Source organism: Dipodomys spectabilis, unplaced genomic scaffold (assembly GCF_019054845.1).
Source record: "Dipodomys spectabilis isolate Male_0828 unplaced genomic scaffold, ASM1905484v1 ptg000018l, whole genome shotgun sequence".
In the NCBI taxonomy this organism is placed as follows: Eukaryota; Metazoa; Chordata; class Mammalia; order Rodentia; family Heteromyidae; genus Dipodomys; species Dipodomys spectabilis.
The window spans coordinates 6,299,631-6,319,992 of record NW_024870695.1 but is presented as its reverse complement, the minus strand read 5'-3'; the positions used below and the strand labels follow the sequence as shown (position 1 = coordinate 6,319,992).

Below are 20,362 nucleotides of genomic sequence, written 5' to 3'. Positions count from 1 at the left end.
TCAACCACCACCATCACCCCCAGCCTCCTAACTCTGCCACACTGTACACTCACTTCTTAAAAGTGCAGGCATCTGGGCAGGTGGGGCACTTCTCACAGGTGTCTCCATAGGAGCCTGGCTGGATGCACACACAGCTGCCGCATTCACACTTGCCCCGGCCACTACACAACAGCCCATTGCTGGACATGCAGGTGTCCGTGCGTGTGGTACAGTTGCAGTAGAAGCCGGTCCAGTCAGAGTCACACTGGCAGTCCCCACAGTTGCACTGGCCATGACCTGCAAGCACAGAGCCCAGGAGGGCAAACCAGCTGGTGAGTGTCTCTCTCCCAGGTCAGCAAACTATGTACTTCCTCCCTGCTCTCCCAACAAGATGAAGGATGTTCCTGCAGGTGGGCAAGAAGCAGATTCATAACCAGGAAGCCCTACTTGGTGGGACAAACTCAACTCTTTAGGAGTCCCCAAAGGTGACAGGACTTGGGAAGCAAAGCAATGTCAAGCTCTCACCCTTCCTCTTACCCTGTTCAAACCCCTCCTTCCTCCTTCTCTGTCCCTTCCATCTAATGATGGGAAGCCAACTCTTTAGCCCTGTGTACTGACACAGCACCACACCACAGCCTGTGCCCACAGCAGAAGCTTTGATGAAGCAGCCTGGTAATAGCAAAATCCCCACCCCCACCCAGACTCCCAAACTCTCCCCCTTTGACCTGATAGGGCCTCTCTCCTCCCTATCTGACCAGAGGATCTTCACTATCACTTCCCAGGTGGGTTGGACACCAACATAAGTTCCAATTTGGACAAGACAGTCCTCCCACTAACAAACCAGCCTCCAGTCGATGATTGTATTTCTCAAATCAGCTTGGTGTCCTGGTTCAAGCAATAAGCAAGGGTCTGGAGCAAAGACTCCAGACAGGAAGGTTGCACCACAGGAGAATGGAGGATGGAGAGGTCCAAGCCCAGCATTGGGACCAGTGCCTAGGAAGGGGAGGGCCACCAAATGATCCAAATGCAGGAGACATGGAATGGGGCATGCACAGGGCAGACTGAAGACACTGAGAGCCCATGGACTTGGTCAACAGAGCCAAGTAAGCACAGAGAACAAATCTGCCTGCCTCACAGCCTGCTGAGACCCGTCTTATATCATCTCAGGAATACCATAGAAAAGACAGAGGAAGCAAGAGGAGCTAAGCAAAGACAGGAGAGATTTTCTTTCCTAAGGTGAACAGCAGTCGAGATAGTTGTTAGCCATGATGTCACATAGTATGCTGGCCTCCACCAAGCCTCTATATGCTATCCTTCCTGCCTCCACACACCAAAGCTGCAAAAGCATTTCCATGATGACACAGTACTGCTGCCAGCTTCACAAGTGCAACCTGTCTTGCTTATCTTGTTTCTCTTGTACACGTGACTTTACTACACCTTTTATGGCCCCAGGACATGTATTAAGATGGCCTTGGAATGCATTTAAAGAAGCAAACTATTTTCCAAACCAATGAATGAAGTGAATATTCCCAGTGGAAAGGGTGCCAACAATACAACAATAATCATGATGTCCCCTAATATTTATTGAGTAAATATGAACCAAGCCTTGTGCCAAGTTCTTTGTAAGTTATTCTACTTATTTCTTGTAGGGTCAGAGAAGTTAAAGAACTTGCCCAAGACCACACAGCTCATAAACAGGGTTAGAGTTCAAAGTGAAGTCATTCTAACTTCAGATCTCAGTTGCTAAGCCACCATGTGATGCTGTAAACACTGCTTTCCTCTATTTATATTCAGATGGTCTTTCCAGAATACTCCTAACATATAGAAAAGGGAGTCTTTATGTAATAAAACATGAAACCAGTTTAACTTGTGGAAGAAGAGAGACTAAAATTATTAACAGAATGTCTTGTAACTGTGCTTTAATACCATTAAGAAATTTTGAGGATAGAACATTTTAGGAATTCAAATGTATTCAGCTATTCAAGTGAATGGGACAGAAAGGGAGTTGTTTGACTTTTATGTTTGTTTGCTTTTTCTGTTGGTCGTGGTGGAGGTGGAGATGATGGTGGTGGTGGTGGTGGTGTTTTCATACTAGTACTGAGCTTGAACTCAGGGCCTAAGTACTGTTCCTTAGCTTTTTTTGCACAAGGCTGGCACTCAGCTCCACTTCTGGTTTTTTGGTGGTTAATTGAGATGAACCTCATGAACATGGCTGAATGATTAGCTTTGAACCACAGTACTCATATCTCAGCCACCTGAACAGCTAGGATTACCAGGTATGAGCCACCAGTGCCCAGAAAAAAAGGGAATTTTTGATGGCTATGTTTCTGGGCCTCACTAAGGATACTTCCCCAAACCTGGGTCCATCCTGAGATAATTCTAAATCATCTCCCTTTCTTTCAACCTACCTTTCCTCTGCAGCCAGGATGCTCTTTCTGAGGCACAGTTTCTCAACCTGTATACTTGATTACTAGAGGAGTCTGTCCTACACACTGGGAATGTTTAATCTCTTTGAACTCCACTCACAAAATGTCTATAGCCTCATTCCAGTTGCAGCAATCAAGAATACCACCAGACATGGCCAAAATAGCTCCTTCCTTCTAGTTGAGAACCATTGTTGCAAAACATCAGTCAACTCAACCTTAATGTTCATCAGCTTTTTTAAAATTTAATTTATTTTTTTTGGTGATACTGACATTTGAACTTAGAGACTTTGAGCTTGCTAAGCAGGTGTTCTTCTGCTTGAGCTGTATCTTCAGTCTTCATCTGGATAAAAAGCCTAAAGAATTCCATACCATCTAAAGGATTAAACCTAAAGTCCTTAGCAAATATTGTATAGCCATTACAATGACTATACATGTTTCCATCTCACATTTCCACATCTTAGCTGACATTGAATTGTTTACCACCTTCTGTAGAGCTGTATGTCCTAATGTTTTCTGCTCATCCTGTTCCCTCCACCGAGACTGCCCTATTATTCCACAACCCCTACCAAACTCCCATTCACTCTCTAAGGTCCAACTAAAATGCTCCTTGCTCTCAGAAATTTTTTTCTGCCTTTCTTAGGCTGTATGAACCATCATTTGCTCTCCAATTATGTAATATATTCCTCTATCTTCTTTTTTTTTTGGGGGGGGGGTCCAGTCATGGGGCCTGAACTCTGGGCCTGAGTGCTGTCCTTCAGCTCTTCAGCTCAAGGCTAGCGCTCTACCACTTGAGCCACAGCGCCACTTCCAGCTCTTTTCTTTTTGCTTATATGGTGCTGAAGAATCGAACCCAGGGCCTCATGCATGCAAGGCAAGCACTCTACCACTGAGCCACCTTCCCAGCCCATATATTCCTTTATTTTTAACTCTTACTTTTTTGACCGTTTGCTTGCTTATCTGTTTCTCTTCGTGTGTGTGTGTGTGTGTGTGTGTGTGTGTGTGTGTGTGTGTGTGTGTGTGTGTGTGTGTGTGTGATAGAATCTTGTGTTTTTGCCTGAGTTGGCCTCAAACCTTGATCCTGCTACTTTTGCCTCTCTGCTAGCAGAAGTGTACCACCACACCTAGCCCTCACAATATTCCTTTACAAGGCTTTAACAAGCTAGCTTTTAAAAACCCCAGAATATGACTCATTCCCTAGAACTTAGAATCAGAAAGTCGATGCAAAATTAAAATGTGATTGTTAATTGAAGGAAACGCAGGAAGTAAAGGAGAGATAAAGTAAAGGGGAATATTGGTCTAGTAACCTGGTCACTGTGTAAGCATGTGGTCCCAGAGAGGTGGAGAAGAGGGTGTGGAACAAGACCAGGCTCATATACCACTAGCTGGCACCTACTGCTTCCATTCAACCCAATGGGTGCAACTAGTATCTCTTGGCCACTGTGGTTCTCTTTGCCTATAGCTCCAACACCACTCTCTGGTGACCACACTGACATTTGAGAGTCAAACACAACAAAAATGACCAAGTAACCACATAAATAAAACTCAGCTATGCCCCAGGTGCCATGGAAAGAAATGTGTGTTTCTCAAGAAGGATGAGCATGCCTACCTGGAGAGCAGATGGGAGAAGGCAGAAGATTGGGAAAGGCAGAAAGTCTGAGTTTTGAGGCTGGCTTCCCTGAAAGCAATATCTGATAAGGATTCTTAAGTGTCTTACTAGGTCAGTGGGATGGATGGACACAGTATAGAGCAAGCATCAAATCCAACAGGCGCTGGGCACTAGTGGCTCACACTTATACTCCTAGCTGCTCAGAAGGCTGACATCTGAAGATCACAGTTCAAAACCAGCCTGAGCAGGAAAGTCTATGAGACTCTTATCTCTAATTAACCACCAAAAAGAAAGCCAGAAGTGGACCTGTGGCTCAAGTTGCAGAGTGTTATCCTTAAGAGAAAACAAAACAAAAAACTAAGGGATAGCATCCAGCCCTGAATTAAAACCCAAAAACTGGCACCAAAAAAAAAAAAAAAAAAAAAAAGGCCAGCAGGAATTTGGTCTTTGACAGAGAATCTGTTCAACCTGAATCCATGGCAGGGTGGGCTCTAGAGCATGAATGGCTCCACAGAGCTAGGCTTATCTGGAAGCCAAGGCTTAGCCTTGTGGAACCCACATCCATCAGTCCTCGGTCATTGTATGAGAGCAAAGCAGCTCCTATTAGCAAAGGCCAAGGTTCCAAGGAAGGGCCAGCTGTGAGCTATTCTCAGCTGACCTCATGGCAGGCAGGGAATGGGAATGCCAACCAGCAAAGTGGGACCCACAGCATCTACTATGCCTCGCTGTGGGCCATGGCTTCTGAACAAGAGAAGCAAGGAAATATGGACTCAGAGGCCCTGGCCTGCTCAGAACCCTCGTCCCATACTGTTTCCTTTGTGAGGCCAAACAAAGTGATCTTTGACAATCTGACTTGCTGGGCCAGCCAGGGAGTGAGGTAGGGAATGGAAGTTACCAGCCAGAGCCAGCAGGCTGACCCCACACTCTGGCAGAGCCAACCCTTAAAAGGAAACCACAGTGTGCTAATGTCACAGGACTGGCACTCCTCCAACAAAAGGGAGGCTGAGACTGAGTTCATAAGAAAGCCAGAGGAGCGGAGCAAGGAATGGAGAGATGAGGGAAGAAAGAAAAAAGCTGGGGTGGAGGTGCCGAGGTGAGGGCATTGGATCATTCTCCCTGCACAGCTAGACTTTCAGGCTGAGTCCTCATTCCATGCCTCTTCTAGTGGACCAACTTTCCTTTGAGATTCATCAGGCAGTCCTCCTTTGGGAAACTGCCCAGGCTTTCTCTCTTTCTCCAGTAGTTTCCTGCAAGACCTCATTTCTAGGATCTGGAAGATTCTTCCTCATGTGATAAATTATCTTTTGGTAAGTTAATAAAAAATGAAATTTTCTTATTTATTCCTCTCCATCCCACACCACTACAGTACAGGACAGGTAGCAGACAGTCCATATGCTTGGATGTAGTAAGTAGGAAAAAGCCCAAGGAAAAGGATTCACTACCTGTCTAAGGCAGAATGCCGACAGTGGCTAACCTCTAAGTCCAATAAGGAGGGAGGGAAGTGGCCAGGGTCTGGGGAAATGAAAGCTCACCAGATAGCATGCAATAATGTCTCCCTCCAGTTCTGCCTCCTAAGCCCCAGCATGTGGCCAAGGACAGACCACTGGGCCTGCCGTGGAGCTGAGAGACAAAGGCACGCTGGGTTGAGTAGCTCTGGGAAGTCAGGAGTCATCTTCTTCACCCAAATACTGGCATAAAGCAGGTACATGATGAGCATGTATCCTGCGTTCTGTCCCTAAGGAAACGATGACAGGTCACAGGACCCAGATGGGAGGTGTGCTGGGCACATGATACCCTGGCAGGAAGTGGCAGAGAAGGCTGCTGTGGCCTCCTGAGTTTCCCTCTGGACTGGACACAAGTGTTTCCTGCATGGACCAGAAGCAGGAACCAGAGCAGCTTGACACTGGTCATTTGGCTGTATGGTTTCAGTGTTGGCCAAAGGAAATAGTCTATGTGGATCCTCCCCGCCCCCCCCCCCCCCAAGCACCAGAGATGACTGGGCCTGCAGGAATAGTGGGTGTGTCCCAGCATGAATGCTGCAGGCCTCCCCTAAGGCTACCCCCCCAGCCCGCCTCACCTCCTATCCCCCAAAGTTCCAACCTTGGACCTTCCAACTGCAAACTTCTCAGGTGCCTTCGGTGCTTTGAATTATGGTACAAATACTGTGAAATGTTAAAATGAACTAAGATCCCTGCCTTACCCCCTAACTCTAAACTGCTGCTGTTTATACATTTTCATCTTTATGAACCCGATCTCACTTCCCCCACTCTTGTTAAATACTGACATTGCTTTCCTCCAAATATTTTTTCAAGTTTTGTCAGTCTTTTTTTGTGAAAGAAACAATATTGGAGTTTTTTTAAGGCAGCTTTTAAAAATGTTTTCAAGGTATGTTTGAGAATGAGATTTATCTTCCTAACTGAATATTTTTCAGGACTTATATAAGTGTTGAAATGTGTCTAGTAGCCCAGCTAGTTAAACTCCAATGCAAATGAAACTAATGTGGATCATGAACCATGGTAGAAAATAATTATGAAACACTCTTCCACTGGCCCCACGGTACACCCCTATTACAGTTCCAACCGACTTGCAAACGTCTACAATCTATCTGTCACAAGAAGAATTAAATAACGGTGGTTAACGAACTAGAAAAAAAGTCTATTTCCAGGGCCCAAGGGAAAACCAGCCATCTGTTTGCCCTCTGATAGTATTGTCAACATGTCTGTAGATAAAGACTGTATTAACATTCGTTCTTCTTCTGACTGGTCTAGGAGACAAGGAGAAATCAGTCTGAGTTGATCAGTCCACCATCCTTAAGCCTTTACTGAGTTTTGTAATGAGGACAACTCAACCTCCTGTAAGTAGAAGGACTTAAAATTATAACCCCAATCTGTAGGTAGGATCTCTCTGCGGAAATGCTGCCCAGTAGAACTCTCTGCCCCACTGAAATGTTCTGTACCTGTACCATCCAACATGAAAGATACTAGCTACATGTGACTCCTGGCCAACTGAACTTATGTTTTGGCTTTTTTATATTGCTGTTTTGGTTTATTTTGTTTGCTTGTTTGCTTGTTTTTGTGCCAATACTGAGACTTCAATTCAATGATTCTCGCTCTTGTTTCGCTATTTTGCTCAAGACTGGAACTCTACCACTTGAGCCATGCTTCTGTTTCTGGCTCTTTGCTGGTTAGATGGAGATAAGAAAGAGTCTCTTGCATTTATCTGCTGGGCTGGATTCTAACCATGAACATCAGCCTCCCAGGTTGCTAAGCTTCCAGGTGTGAGCCACCAGGAACCTGGCTGAATTTATGTTTTCAATCTCACTCAGCTCACATGGTCACAAGTAGCTAGTGGCTACCATATTAGACAACACAGCTCTAGAACAAAAATGGTGACAAAATAAGGTTAATATGTATGCAACAAAGGGTACACCCCATTTTCTGGTTGCAATGGCTTGCATATAGTGTACAATTTCAACTGTCTTGAGATAAAAAGATAAATTCTCATACAGTTATTATTAACTTTATATATTGTTATATATTGTTTTTACAGTTACGATGGCTTAATTACCATCAGTCAATGACTTATTTTTGCAGTACTGGGGTACCAGCTGAGCCCCATGCCTCCAGCTCTTTTGCTTTAGTTATTTTCAAAATAGAGTCTCATATTTATGCTAAAGCCAGCCTGGACTGTGATCCTCCTATTTATGTTTCCTCACTTAGCTGGGATGACAGACATGAACTACTACAACCAGCTCTTGGTTAAGATGGGATCTCGGGCTGGGATGTAGCTCAGTGGCAAAGTGCTTGCCTAGCAAGTGCAACGTCCTGGGTTCGATCCCCAGTACCAAAAAAGAAAAGACAAAAAAATACAGTTAAAAAAAAAAATAAAATAAGATGGGATCTCACTTTTTTTCTCAGGCTGGTCTTGAACTGCAATCTTCCTGATCTCTGTCTCCTGAGTAACTGAGATTATAGACATGAGCCACAGTGCCCAATAGTCCGAGGTTTACTTTTTAGCAGAAAAGAGGCACTGTTACTCTCAAAAAGACTGGGAATTTCACACATTAGCACAATGAGCAAAAGAAAGAAAAGAACATAAAACAAACTCTCTTCACCTGGATATTTCCTCCTCTTCGAAGGAGAGAAGCCTCTGAAAGCATAGTCTCATCTTTGAGAACAAAGATCTATTTCCCTCCCTTCCTCATTTCTATTTTTCTGCCATTGGAATGGACTACCATCTACTCTGTTCTGCCCGCCCTTGTGTTTCCAGGCATACAGGTGGTGTGCATGTATGGCTATGTGAAGTCCTGGGGCAGGCTCTACTCACCTGAGCACATCTCCCCCTTGTAGCGAACACAGGAGAAGTCATCACACTCGCAGTACTTGCCGGTGATCTTGCCAAAGTCACTGCTGTGGCAGACACACTGGCCACAGAGGCACTCGCCTCGCTGGCTGCAGGCCGGCTGGCCCTCCTTGGGGCTACACTCATCCTGCTGAGAGGGCCGGTAATCCTCCTCGGAGCACTCACACTGGGACCCCAGCCAACCGGGCCCACAGCGGCACACCCCACACTCGAAGGTCCCATTGCCATGGTTGCAGCGCTGGCTGAAGGGCTGGGCATGGGCCTGGCAGGCACAGTCACAGTCAAAGGTGACCTGGACTGTGAGACGGTCCTTGAAGCCCACAGGCTTGATGGTGAAGGCCTTCTCTTTCTCCTTGGGACAGCCACGCACCTTGGCTTCGATGCTGAAGCTCACCTGGATGGAAAGACAGATGGCATTCAGGCCCAGTTAGCACTCCAGCCCTGGAAGAATGGAAAATTTTCCCTGTTCATGTCCTGCCACCAAATCCCAAACTGAGTCTCTAATCTGCCTGTGATCCGAGTCCCGTGGCCTTCCCTCTACCAAGTTCTGCACAGCAAGAACAAGAACACTAGGGGAGTTGTGCCACTGGGACTATCTGGCTAGACACAAAGAAAGACCTGGTCACAAACAGGAAATAGAAGGCTTCCTATACTTGAAGCAAACCAGGTCAAACAGAACAGAATCTTCCGAACTTGTAAAACACTGTATTCTGGCCAATGAAGCCAGCTGGACTGATTACATAGTATCAGCAAGACATACAAAGTACTACTTCAAGTGGTGTTGTGGCTCAAGTGGTACAGTGCTCACCTTGAGCTGAAGAGTACAAAGACAGTGTCCAGGCCCAGAGTTCAAGCCCCACAACCAACCAAAAACAAAAACAAAAAACAAAGTACTACTTCATAGCCCATAATGCCACAGAGTGTGCAGCCATAAGCTGGGAGATTTCCATATAATATTTCATCACAAGCAAACATTTCTTACATGAGATGTGAGCACATGTAACCTAGAAAATCAACTAACAGAAAGATCAATAGACCTATTGAAAGATTGACATTTCCAAGATTCATTTCCCTCCCTTTTTCCTCACTCCTTCACCAATCTCACTCTTCTTAAACTCTCCTTAAACAGAGCAGAAGAGAACTAGCCAATAAGAAAAGCTGTAGAGAGCCAGGCACTGGTGCCCCATGCATGTAATCCTAGATACTCAAGAGGCTGAGATCTAAGGATTATGGTTCAAAGCCAGCCCAGGCAGGAAAGTCTATGAGACTCTTATTTCCAATAAAACACCAAAAATGGCAGAGGTAGAACCATAGCTCAAGTGGTATAGTGCTAGCCCTGAGCAAAAATGCTAAGAGACAGTGTCCAAACACTGAGTTCAAGTCCTGGGATTAGCATAAGAAAGGAAGTAAGGAAGAAAGGAAAAAAAGAAAGAGAAAGAGAATGAGAGAGGAAGGGAGGGATGGATAAAGGAAGAGAGGGAGGAGACAGAAGGAGGAGAGAGAGGGAGGAGAGAGAGGGAGGGAAGGGGAGAAGGGGAGGGAATGGAAGAAAGAAAAGAAAGAAGGAAGCAAGGAAAGAAGGAAGGGTATAGAAAAAAGGAAGGCGTACAATGGACATTTATATTCTCAAATTTCATGAGGCAGGTATTTCTTCCTGTTCCATTTGCTGTTGAATTGCTAGTAGCTAGAATGATGCCAGTATATAGTTAGTGCTCAATAAAAAAAAGGAAAGATGATATTGCCATTTTGTACTGCAAAGAAAAGACATTAACTTTCAAGAGGTAAAAATAAGGAATAGCTTTTTATAGACTGGAAGTCTGGCTCCAGCTTGCCTAGCAAGCACAAGACCTTGAGCTCAAACTCCAGTATCAACAGACACAGACACACAGACACACACATGCACACACAGGCGTGCACACACACACACAAACATTATTTGCAAGCAAATGTGTATATAGAAACAGAAGTAACCACAATAGAAGTTCTTAAAGCTCCTGATAGTGAAATTCATTCTGCAGATGCAGAAAATGTAGGAAATAGAAACGTCCTCTAATACATCTAACTTGTAATGTCCTTCAGTGAGATGTGGGAAAGGCAGGGATTGGAATGTCCATGGGTATGCAGAGGCCCAGGCCAGAGTCAGAGCTGCAAATATGGCCCTTGCCTGTCCCACCTTACCGTGTCTCCAATCTTGAGCCCCACACAGGACTTGAGGCCCGGAATGACCTCGTTGTTCAGGCAGGTGGCATTGAAGGATAGAGACAACTCCTCAGGGAGGTCACGCACTTCCAGTTCAACTTTCGAACGGATTTTCTGAGTAGAAAAGGGCAAAAGGAAGAAAGGAAATGAGCTGAAAGGAAATGAGCCAAAGCTAGTTGCATCCCAAGTAAAGTCTATCAGAAGACCTTGGACTTACCCTAGGATGAGTGGCCTAGCAGCTGCTAGAGCATCCTAGGAGCTTGTTTCCTGTTCTATTTCTCATATGGAAATCTGCTCCTGCTTCTGGTCTCTACAGCCTCCACATGAGTCTGGGCAAATTCCAAACTAGCTATACCCTGCTGCTAGCCTCATAAACATGTAACAGGAAGGATTCATGTGTGTCATCTTAGATAGAAACACTATAAGACACTTACACTATATGCATCAACAATGAGCTGGAGAACATTGCTGGAATCAGCAGACAGAACCCCCACTGTGGTCCCTGGGATGAGTTCACTGTAGTTCTAGAAAGGAAAACAAAGATGTCAGAACTTACAGAAGGGAAGTGATGGTCTTCCTAAAGCCTACCCCAAATCAAACTAAGAGTCTTGAACTAAAGATTGGAGGAAGATTTGGGATATTTCACTTGTCTTAGCCAGTTATTTAGCCCTGAGTAAAACAATAGGAAATTCCCTCCACTCCCCCACCACAAATACAAGCATACCCTTCCCAGTAGGTTAGAGGTTAGAGGCAAAGGTCAATGTGGAGGAATGCTAAGCACCCAGGGAAATGAATTGAAACAGGATCTTTCCCAGTTAGGACCCTGGCCAATGGCAGCATGGGTTGGCTGCCTGGGAAAGGTCCATCTATCACGTGGTCAACCTACTCCAGGAAGTCTCAAAGGCATAGTTACCTGGTATAGATTGACTACATTTTTAGTTACTGCAAAGATCAAGTTGATATTCTTCTGGGATAGCTTTTCAGTCATCAGCCCCAGAGAGGGATAATCCTAGAAAAGAAAAATTTTAAATAGAGGAAGGTGTAAAGGTTAAGGATTGAGTTTCATACATATCCCTGGATTCTAAGTCTTTGAACTTGACAGATTTGGTCTTGTGACCAAGACAGAGGTTATACTTATTTCACTCAAACATTTTAGTCAGAACAAAGAACATTGATTTGGAGATGATTTGAGTGCATCTCTTAAAACTTCAGGCACAAGAATTTAATTCCCATTGCAAAGTAAGAATATAGGAACTTAACATGACTATGGTGTTCAGAGGTGGAACTTTCAGTAAGTAAGAAGGATTAGATAAGGTCATTTGGCTAGAACCCCACTACCACCATGACTAAATCCTGGTAGGTTTATAAAAAGAGGTAGAGAAAGACCCAAGGAGACCCATATACACATGTACAATCCCATGTGAGGCTCAGTACCATTCTCAGGACTCCTGCCAGCAAGAAGGGCTTCACTATTAATATAATTTTTTAAAGCTGCTGGCCATCTCCAGATGAGGTCCTTCAACCTTGTTCTTCCGAAACCAAGAGCCCAAACTAATCCTCTTTTCTTTCTAACTTACTGTGGTATTAAGAAGAATAAGGCAGCGGCATAAACCTAGTTGTAAATTCTAGGCATACATGAAAAGGGACAAGCTGGAAAAGTCAAAACTAAACAGCTGTTTCTTCTAATCCAAAGTCACAGTCCTAGTGCTATGGAGCAACTCCATGGGTCCAGCACAGGTTAAGCCTTGCTGTCTTAGAGCTTGAGACAAATGTCTTAGATTCCTTGTTATGAACTGCACCATGGGGGAGGGAGGAGGTCTCAGCCTTGCTTTCCAACCATTGATCACTCTTTTCCTTGTTCACTTATCACCAACCCGGTCCACTCTTCCTCCCATCTGGAGTAGTCATCTTTCTGGTAATCATCTTCCTCCTGTAGGACAGCTCAATCCCAGCTCCTAAAAAGCTTGCTTTCTTTAGATGCTGAGAGCCCTTGACTATGCTACCAATTTAGCATTCATCATGCATTGTGTTATTAATAAACATATCCTCTCTCCACAACTAAGCCAAAAATCTTATGAAGAGTTAAGATCTTACATATATTACTTTCATAGCCAAGTGTGAAAGTCTACTGATCTTCCCATTGTCCCAGTGCTCAACTTGGCTATGGCTGACACCAAGGAATGAATTCACATGTCCATGGAACCCTAGGTCTCTTTTGGGAGAGTCATGAGATCATCCAGCATACTCTGGTGAACCTCAATAAGTTAGTTCCTCTATTTGTGGTCTTTAAAAGATGAAGAGTGGGGATGGGAAGGTGGCTCAGTGTAGAGTGCTTGTCTTGCATGCACGAGTCCTTGACTTAGATTCTTCAGCACCACATAAGTACAACAAGCCAGAAATAGTGCTGTGGCTCAAGTGGTAGAGCACTAGGCTTGAGCTGAAAAGCTAAGGGACAGCGCCCAGGCCCAGAGTTCAGGCCCCATGACCGACCAAAAAAAAAAAAAAAAAAGATGAAGAGTGAGTTGAGGTAAAACTCAATGGTACAGGGCTCACCTAGCATGTATAAGACTTTGGGTTAAATCCCCAACACTGGGGAAAAAAAAGGTCTAGGCATGGTGGTGCATACCTATAAGCCCATCATTTGTAAAGCAAGCAAGTCTCAACTTCAAGATTAGTCTTGACTACATATTAAGACTTTACCACCAAAAAAATGAAAAGAGAGGGCTGGGAAGTTGGCTCAGTGGTAGAGCGCTTGCCTTGCATGCCTGAGGCCCTGGGTTCGATTCCTCAGCACCACATAAGCAAAAAGAAAAAAGCCAGAAGTGGTGCTGTGGCTCAAGTGGTAGAGCGCTAGCCTTGAGCTGAAGAGCAAGGGACAGCACCTAGGCCCAAAGTTCAGGCCCCACGACCGGACCCAAAAAGAAAAAAGAAAAGAGAAAAAAAATGAAAAATTCATATTTCTCCCTCTCCCACCTACTCAGATATATGAAGTGCCAGTGTTCTGAACATCAGTACCTATGTTTTATGGCTTAAAAAGCATTTTCTCCTGCTTCAATTTAAGCTTCTTGTTATCTATCTATCTATCTATCTATCTATCTATCTATCTATCTATCTATCTATCATCTCTTGATTCCCAGTCCGGGGGCTTGAACTCTGGTCCTGAGTGCTGTCCCTGAGCTTCTTTTTGCTCAAGGCGAGCACTCTGCCACTTGAGCCACAGTGCTACTTCTGGCTTTTTGAATAGTTTATTGCAGAGAAGAGTCTCACAGGCTTTCCTGCCCAGGCTGGCTTCAAACCATGATACTCAGATCGCAGCCTCCTTAGTAGCTAGGATTACAGGCATAAGCCACCAGCACCCAGCTCTTGTCTCATATTTAATAAGCTAGTTATGGTTAACTAATTAAATCATATAACTTACCAGAAGTCTTCTTGTATACTATCCTATATTATCTACAGGCCTTCTTTCCTTCAAGTTAAATGACTCTAAGCTCTTTAACCTTTCCTCATAGAACTTACTGTCAGTCTTTTTTATCTTTGTCCCTTTTCCCTATGTCTTCTCCCAATAACATGGTATCCCACTGGGGATCTGCAGAGGAAGATCTGCTTATAGCTCAGCATTTGGGTCCACTCTGGACACCATGATACTACTACCTGTGCTGGTGACAGTGGAGGCAATGAATACACTGACCACATCAAGACCATCTCTAATAGTTGTTCAGGTTATACCCTAAGAACAACCACAGGCTATCCTGCTGGTAAGGGGCAGAAGAAGGATGAAATTGAGCCCTGTCTACTGCCCAGAGGAAGGTCTGCCACCTTCACATTCACATAAAAGCTCCAGATGGGTTAAAGCAGCCCTGGCCACAGTGAGTAGGAACCATGGTATGCCAGGGGTCTCACCATGGTAGTAGAAGCAGAGTAATGATTGTCATTGCCTATGTGACACTGCCCATCGTTGGGCTGGACAATGCCAGCCAGCCTTCCATCCAGTGCTATATGGGTCTTAGCATCTGTGGTAAATACCAGCAAGTGGGATGCATCATTCCTCCAGCCAATTTTTTCCTGTTTAAAAACAAAAAGCAAAAGAGGCCATGCAAGTTCAGCCCGGCTGTTGGTAGAGAACAAAGACTCAATACTCATTCTCAGGAAGGGCTGCTTGGGCAGGACCTCCAATCCTAGTCCATGGACCCTAAGCTAGAGCTTTCTGATTCAGGAGTTCCTGCCTTCTTAGAAACAGCTGGTTAGTGGAAGCAATTGAATGGCACCTTCTTTAATCCCAAACATAAATCTTCTATTAGCAGTCATGTTACCCATCTAGAAACCCATCTGTATCCTCAGAGCTGGCTAGACAAGAAGGAATCCCATCTTACCATCTGTTCAGACTTAACTCTGAGATCAGGGCTCTTCTGGACAAAGGCCAGGCACCAGTGGCTCATGTCTGTAATTCTAGCTTCTCGAGAAGATGAGATCTGAGGTGCACAATACAAAGCCAGCTTGGAAAGGAAAGTTAGTGAGCCTCTTGTCTCCAATTAATCATCAAAAAGCTGGAAGTGAAGCTTAAGTGGTGGAGCACCAGCCTTGAGCAAAAACTTGAAGGGACAGCACGCAGGCCCTGAGTTCAAGACCCAGTACCAGCATCCCCCCCCAAAAAAAATTGTTGGGAAGGTGGAAGATGCTGTGTCTAGGAAACCTCTGCAATGACTATGATTCAAAGAGCCATCAGCCCAGGGCAGGGAGTGGACATACACAGAGGCTACATAACAACTTATTACTCATATTGCACAAAATTCTGCTTTGTTCCTACTTAACTCTTATCATACCAGAAATCCCCAGAGTAAGCTACTTACTTCCTCATTTTGATCTGTACCAACAACACCTGACACCCCACACCGTCTAAACTCACATCACACACTGTAGCCTGCATGATGGCATCAAAGCCACCCTCTGGGGCATCTCGGTTCCGTGACACCCTCTGCTTCTTGACTTCCTCGTTGAAGCGGGTCACCTGGTCGGTCAGTGTCAGCACGTGTTTGTAGCCAAACATGGGCAAACAGGTAGTCTTCAAACTGGGGAGGGATGAGAGGTCATTTAAGTCAAAACTCTGATGGAAAAGGCAACATGGGGTTAGGAGGAAAAAAAGAGGGACAAATGTGGACACTATATGCTTACATGTCAATTCCATACAATTAAATAAAATCTTCCTCCCTCCCTCCTTCCTTCCTCCTTTCCTTCTTTCATTTCTTTCTTCCTTCCTCTCTCTCCTTTCTGTTTCTTCTTTCTTTGTTGCTTTCTTTCTCTTTCTTCTTCCTTTCTTCTTTCTCTGTGGTGCCAGAGATCTAACCTAGGACCCCAGGCATGTTGGGCCAGTGCTCTACCTCTGAGCTACATCCCTGGCCCTATACAACCACACTTAGCTAAACAATTTAATTCCTTCAAATGACCTAGGGCCTCACATTAATCTGAACTCTAGCTATCCTAGAAGATAAAAAAGAAATGTAGACTACCTGGGTTCAAATCTCAACATCCCCATTTACAAGATGTGGGACCTCTAGCAACATCTCTAAACCTAACCTAGAATAATTGGACAGTATATTATTCTTCACTCAAGTGAGTAAAGCATATAGACCACAGTGAAGCTTGAGTTCTTATGGCTATCATCTTACAATTAACATTTAGCATTTCTCTACAGCATCAATAAAACCAAAGCCTTCTGTATATCACCTTTATAATAACAATATTTTTAAATAGATGACATTAAGGGAAAAAAAAGCAAAAGTCCACCAACAAATAAAGATCCCTGAATTACCAATAAATGGATAGATTATGGCAGACTGGGGTACTGCTCACCCGACAGTATTAGTAAGCTTAATCAATAGCTGATACCTTTGTTAGAAAAACACGGTATAGACAAAAGGTTAAAAGCCGTATCATGGGCTGGGAAGGTGGCTCAGTGGTGGAGCGCTTGCCTTGCATGCATGAGGCCCTGGGTTCAATTCCTCAGCACAACATAAGCAAAAAGAAAAAAGCCAGAAGTGGCGCTGTGGCTCAAGTGGTAGAGCACTAGCCTTGAGCTGAAGAGCTGAGGGACAATGCCCAGGCCCAGAGTTCAGGCCACATGACTGGACTCAAAAAAAAAAAAAAAGCCATATCATATAACTTTGAAAACTAAAATTAAATTCACCTATAGTCAGGCTCCATAACCATCATTTTAAATCATCATAATACATGAATTTGCATAGTACCATGAATTAAATAAGCCATTTAGTACTAAGCCAATGTGTGAAACAGAGGCATAGCGCTGGAGATGTTCGGGGTAGAGAACTTGATTAGCATGCATAAGGTCCTGGGGCTCAATCCCAGCTACACACACACACACACACACACACACACACACACACACACACACACACACACACACAATCAGGCACCATGGTGCATACATATAATCCAGTAGTTGGGAGATTGAGTTCTCCTAACTAAGAGTTCAAGGCAAGCCTGGATGGGCTACATAGTAGACTTTGTCTCAAAAACCAAAAACAGAGAAGTGGCGCTGTGGCTCAAGTGGTAGAGCACTTGCCTTGAGCTGAAGAGCTCAGGGACAGGGCCCAAGCCCAGAGGTCAAGCCCCACAGCCAACCAAAAACAAACAAACAAACAAACCAAAACAGGCCAGGCGCCCAGAGGCTCATGCCTGTAATCCTAGCTACTCAGGAGGCTGAGATCTCAGGATCTGGGCCCAGGACCAGGCCCAGAGTCCCACAACCAACAAAACAAAAAAACAACAACCAAAAAACCACAATCCAAATGCCAGTGGCTTGTTACTATAATACTAGTTACTCAAGAGGCTGAGATCTGAAAATATTGGTTTGAAGCCAGCCTGGGCAGGAAAAGTCTGTGAGATTCTTATCTCCAGTGAACTGGAGCTATGGCTTAAGAGGTAGAACACCAGCCTTGAACAACAACAACAAAAAAAAAAAACTGAAGAAAAAAAGAGAAAAGCATAATTTATATATTATTAAATGATATGATAAAGCATCATTTCTACTCTTACATTCCTCTAGGCTTTTTAACCCTGCAAATTCTATTCTCTTGATGATAAGAATCATGACAACAATCTAATCAATCCTTCTGAAAATGGAATTCCTCCATTTATTCATTCCTACAGTCCTGTATGTGGTTGACCTCATTTTCCTTCCAAATTCTTTTGCCTCTTATGTATTTGTGCAAAGATCAAGAAGCTGATGAATTTTCTTTCTACAACCCTAAGCAGCCTGGAACCCTGTTGGGGTTATACACCATGTTAGTAGGTAATACACCATGTTAGTAGGCTCACCCATTTGTCAGATAAGGAGACCAGGTGAAAAGGAGTTACTGTTTTGGCCAAAGGGAAGCCAAACCAAAATAATCCTAAGAGCTAGAAATAAGAACCAGGACTTGGACCTGCCTGGGACAAAGGAAGAGGATTCTGTCCAGCTTCAAGATGAGGTACTTACTCATAACAGGGATTTTTGAGGGCCTCTGCTGGAGAGATGTACATATATGGTGATACAGGCTTGTCCACAAAGGCCCCAAAGCCAATCCGCAGGTTGCTAGTGAGTGAGCGCATCTGGGAGGCCAACTTTGTACCCAGATTACGGATGCTCGAAAGATCATCATTCATGGAGTAAGACAGATCCATCAAGTAATAGATGTCTACAGGGTAATCTTCTACCTGCCGCACTTGGATGGAGAAAATCTTGGAATCATCTGGAAAGCAGAAAAATGTTGAGGTTTTTTTCCCCTCCTCTTCTTCTTCTAAGACTGAGTTAATTTGACTTGGCCACAGTTGGGAGTAGTAACTGCTTGATCAAACCGACCTTGGAAGTCTTAGTTCTTTCTCTCCTCTCCTTACAATTCTATTCTTCTAATCTCTTTACCTCCCCCTATTTTAACCTTTTCTTTCCCATCCTCTAATCATTATCTAATCCTCTGTGTTTCCCTTGTCTACCATCCTGAGGCACAGAGAAGTTTTGGCAATTGCTACATTTCAGACTTCATGAAAGACAGGAACTAGGTCCTACTTTCTGAATCCTGTAGAACCCAATATATTCCTTATATTGAGTAAGTCTCTATTAAATTCTTATTGATTTAACCAGTAGATCAAAACTAATGCTTCAAATCAAGCCTGTCTCTTATTCTAATCTGTCCCTCTCAAGGTCTTCTATCTCTAATTTATCTGCCCCAATGTCCCTGATCCTAGACCCCTTGGACAAGGGTTCCTAACTTGCTTTCTTATCCTTTATCCATGCCTCAATATAAAGCTATAAAGAAAAGAAAACAGGCATTGAGGAAAAGAAGAAGACATGTATTTGACTCCTATTGTGTCAGTGGAATTAAATAACTTGCCAAGTAACTAATACAAGGTGAAATTACTATTCAAACCCATATCTCTAACTCAGATCCTAGTAGCTCCCATTTTCTTGCATTCTCCTGCCTATAGCTTTCTTTTCCCACCCTATTTCCATTCTATACTACTCATTCAAGATTTCCCTTTCCGACCTTCACGTTGTCCTCCAGGACCACCTGTCCCAGGTATCTCCCAAAGGTAAGCAGTCCTACCTGGCCGAAGCCGGAGTGCAATCCTCTGGGGACTGACTTGAGTCACTTGGGAGCTGTCTCCAGAGCCCTTGTCGCTGAGGGGTCTAGCCTCCAAGATTTGGGCCTCGCTGACCGGGAACTCGATGGACTCTGGAGCACAGTTATCCCTCAGCAGATTATCCTTGAGGTTACAGCGTGGAGAGCCCTGAGGCAGGGCCTGGAAGGCAGTAGCCCAAAGGAAATACCCACAATGAGAGCCATGGAAACACACATGTGCCTGAACACACACACACACACACACACACACACACACACACACACACACACACGGCTTAAGAACTAAATCGGCATAAATGAAAATCCCTGGGACTGTGAAGTAAAAGGGGAAACTGAGATATCAGAAGGGCTGAATGAGTGTTTGTAACCAGGAAGAGACTTATACAGTAAGATGTCTTCCAGAAAAGCATATTTCCAACTGTGAAATGCAATTAATTGTGAGTCTCAAAATTAATGCAGTAGGCAGTGAGATAAAATGAAGTGGAATAGGATATAAAATAGCAAAGCAAAGCTGGGCAGCAGTGGCTCACACTTGTAATCCTAGCTACTCAGGAGGCTGAGATCTGAAGATCACGATTCAAAGCCAACCCGGCAAGAAAAGTCTATGAGACTCTTATCTCCAATAAACCACTCAGAAAACCGGAAGTAGCGCTGTGGATCAAGTGGTAGAGCACTTGCCTTGAGCTGAATAGCTGAGTGAGAGTGCCCAGGCCCAGAGTTCAAGCCCCATGACCAACAACAACAAAAATGGCAAAACATATGAATAATAAAGTTAAATGTTGCGTTGTGAAATTTATCAAGGATCGAGTATCATACCATAATAAATAATGACATACAATGTTTGTCTTTCTGTTGGTCCATGTCAGCACAATCTGGAAACTGTTGTGTTACATGATAACTAGGCTGTGAGTGAGATCCATAAAGTCAGGAAAGAAGTACATATGTCTTTCCCCCTCTAGTTCCAACACTCAACCTAAGACTTCTGACAAAGGTGACAGGAAGGAAAGCAGTGTGGGGAGGAGCAAAGCTAAAACAGAAGAGTAGACTGGCAGAGACAGAATCTCAGCATTGTTACTGACTAATTGCTTGCTAGGGCAAGTCATTCAATCTCTGCAATCTACTTTTTTTCAGCTGTAACATGAAGATAATAGCATTCA

At 44.2% G+C, this 20,362-nt stretch overlaps 1 protein-coding gene across 1 annotated transcript in view; it reads right to left on the bottom strand.

The window, feature by feature from the left end:
- Itgb3 (integrin subunit beta 3) overlaps nt 1-20,362 on the bottom strand; it is a 60,954-nt gene that overhangs the window by 13,191 nt on the left and 27,401 nt on the right. The window contains exons 3-11 of the mRNA XM_042673974.1: nt 19,170-19,365; nt 18,065-18,317; nt 15,476-15,638; nt 14,473-14,634; nt 11,486-11,581; nt 11,007-11,096; nt 10,552-10,686; nt 8,338-8,767; nt 54-276 (exon numbers count right to left, since the gene is read on the bottom strand). Coding sequence (XP_042529908.1) covers nt 54-276; nt 8,338-8,767; nt 10,552-10,686; nt 11,007-11,096; nt 11,486-11,581; nt 14,473-14,634; nt 15,476-15,638; nt 18,065-18,249 — 1,484 coding nt within the window. The 5' untranslated portion in view covers nt 18,250-18,317; nt 19,170-19,365. The remainder of the gene's footprint in view (nt 1-53; nt 277-8,337; nt 8,768-10,551; nt 10,687-11,006; nt 11,097-11,485; nt 11,582-14,472; nt 14,635-15,475; nt 15,639-18,064; nt 18,318-19,169; nt 19,366-20,362) is intronic.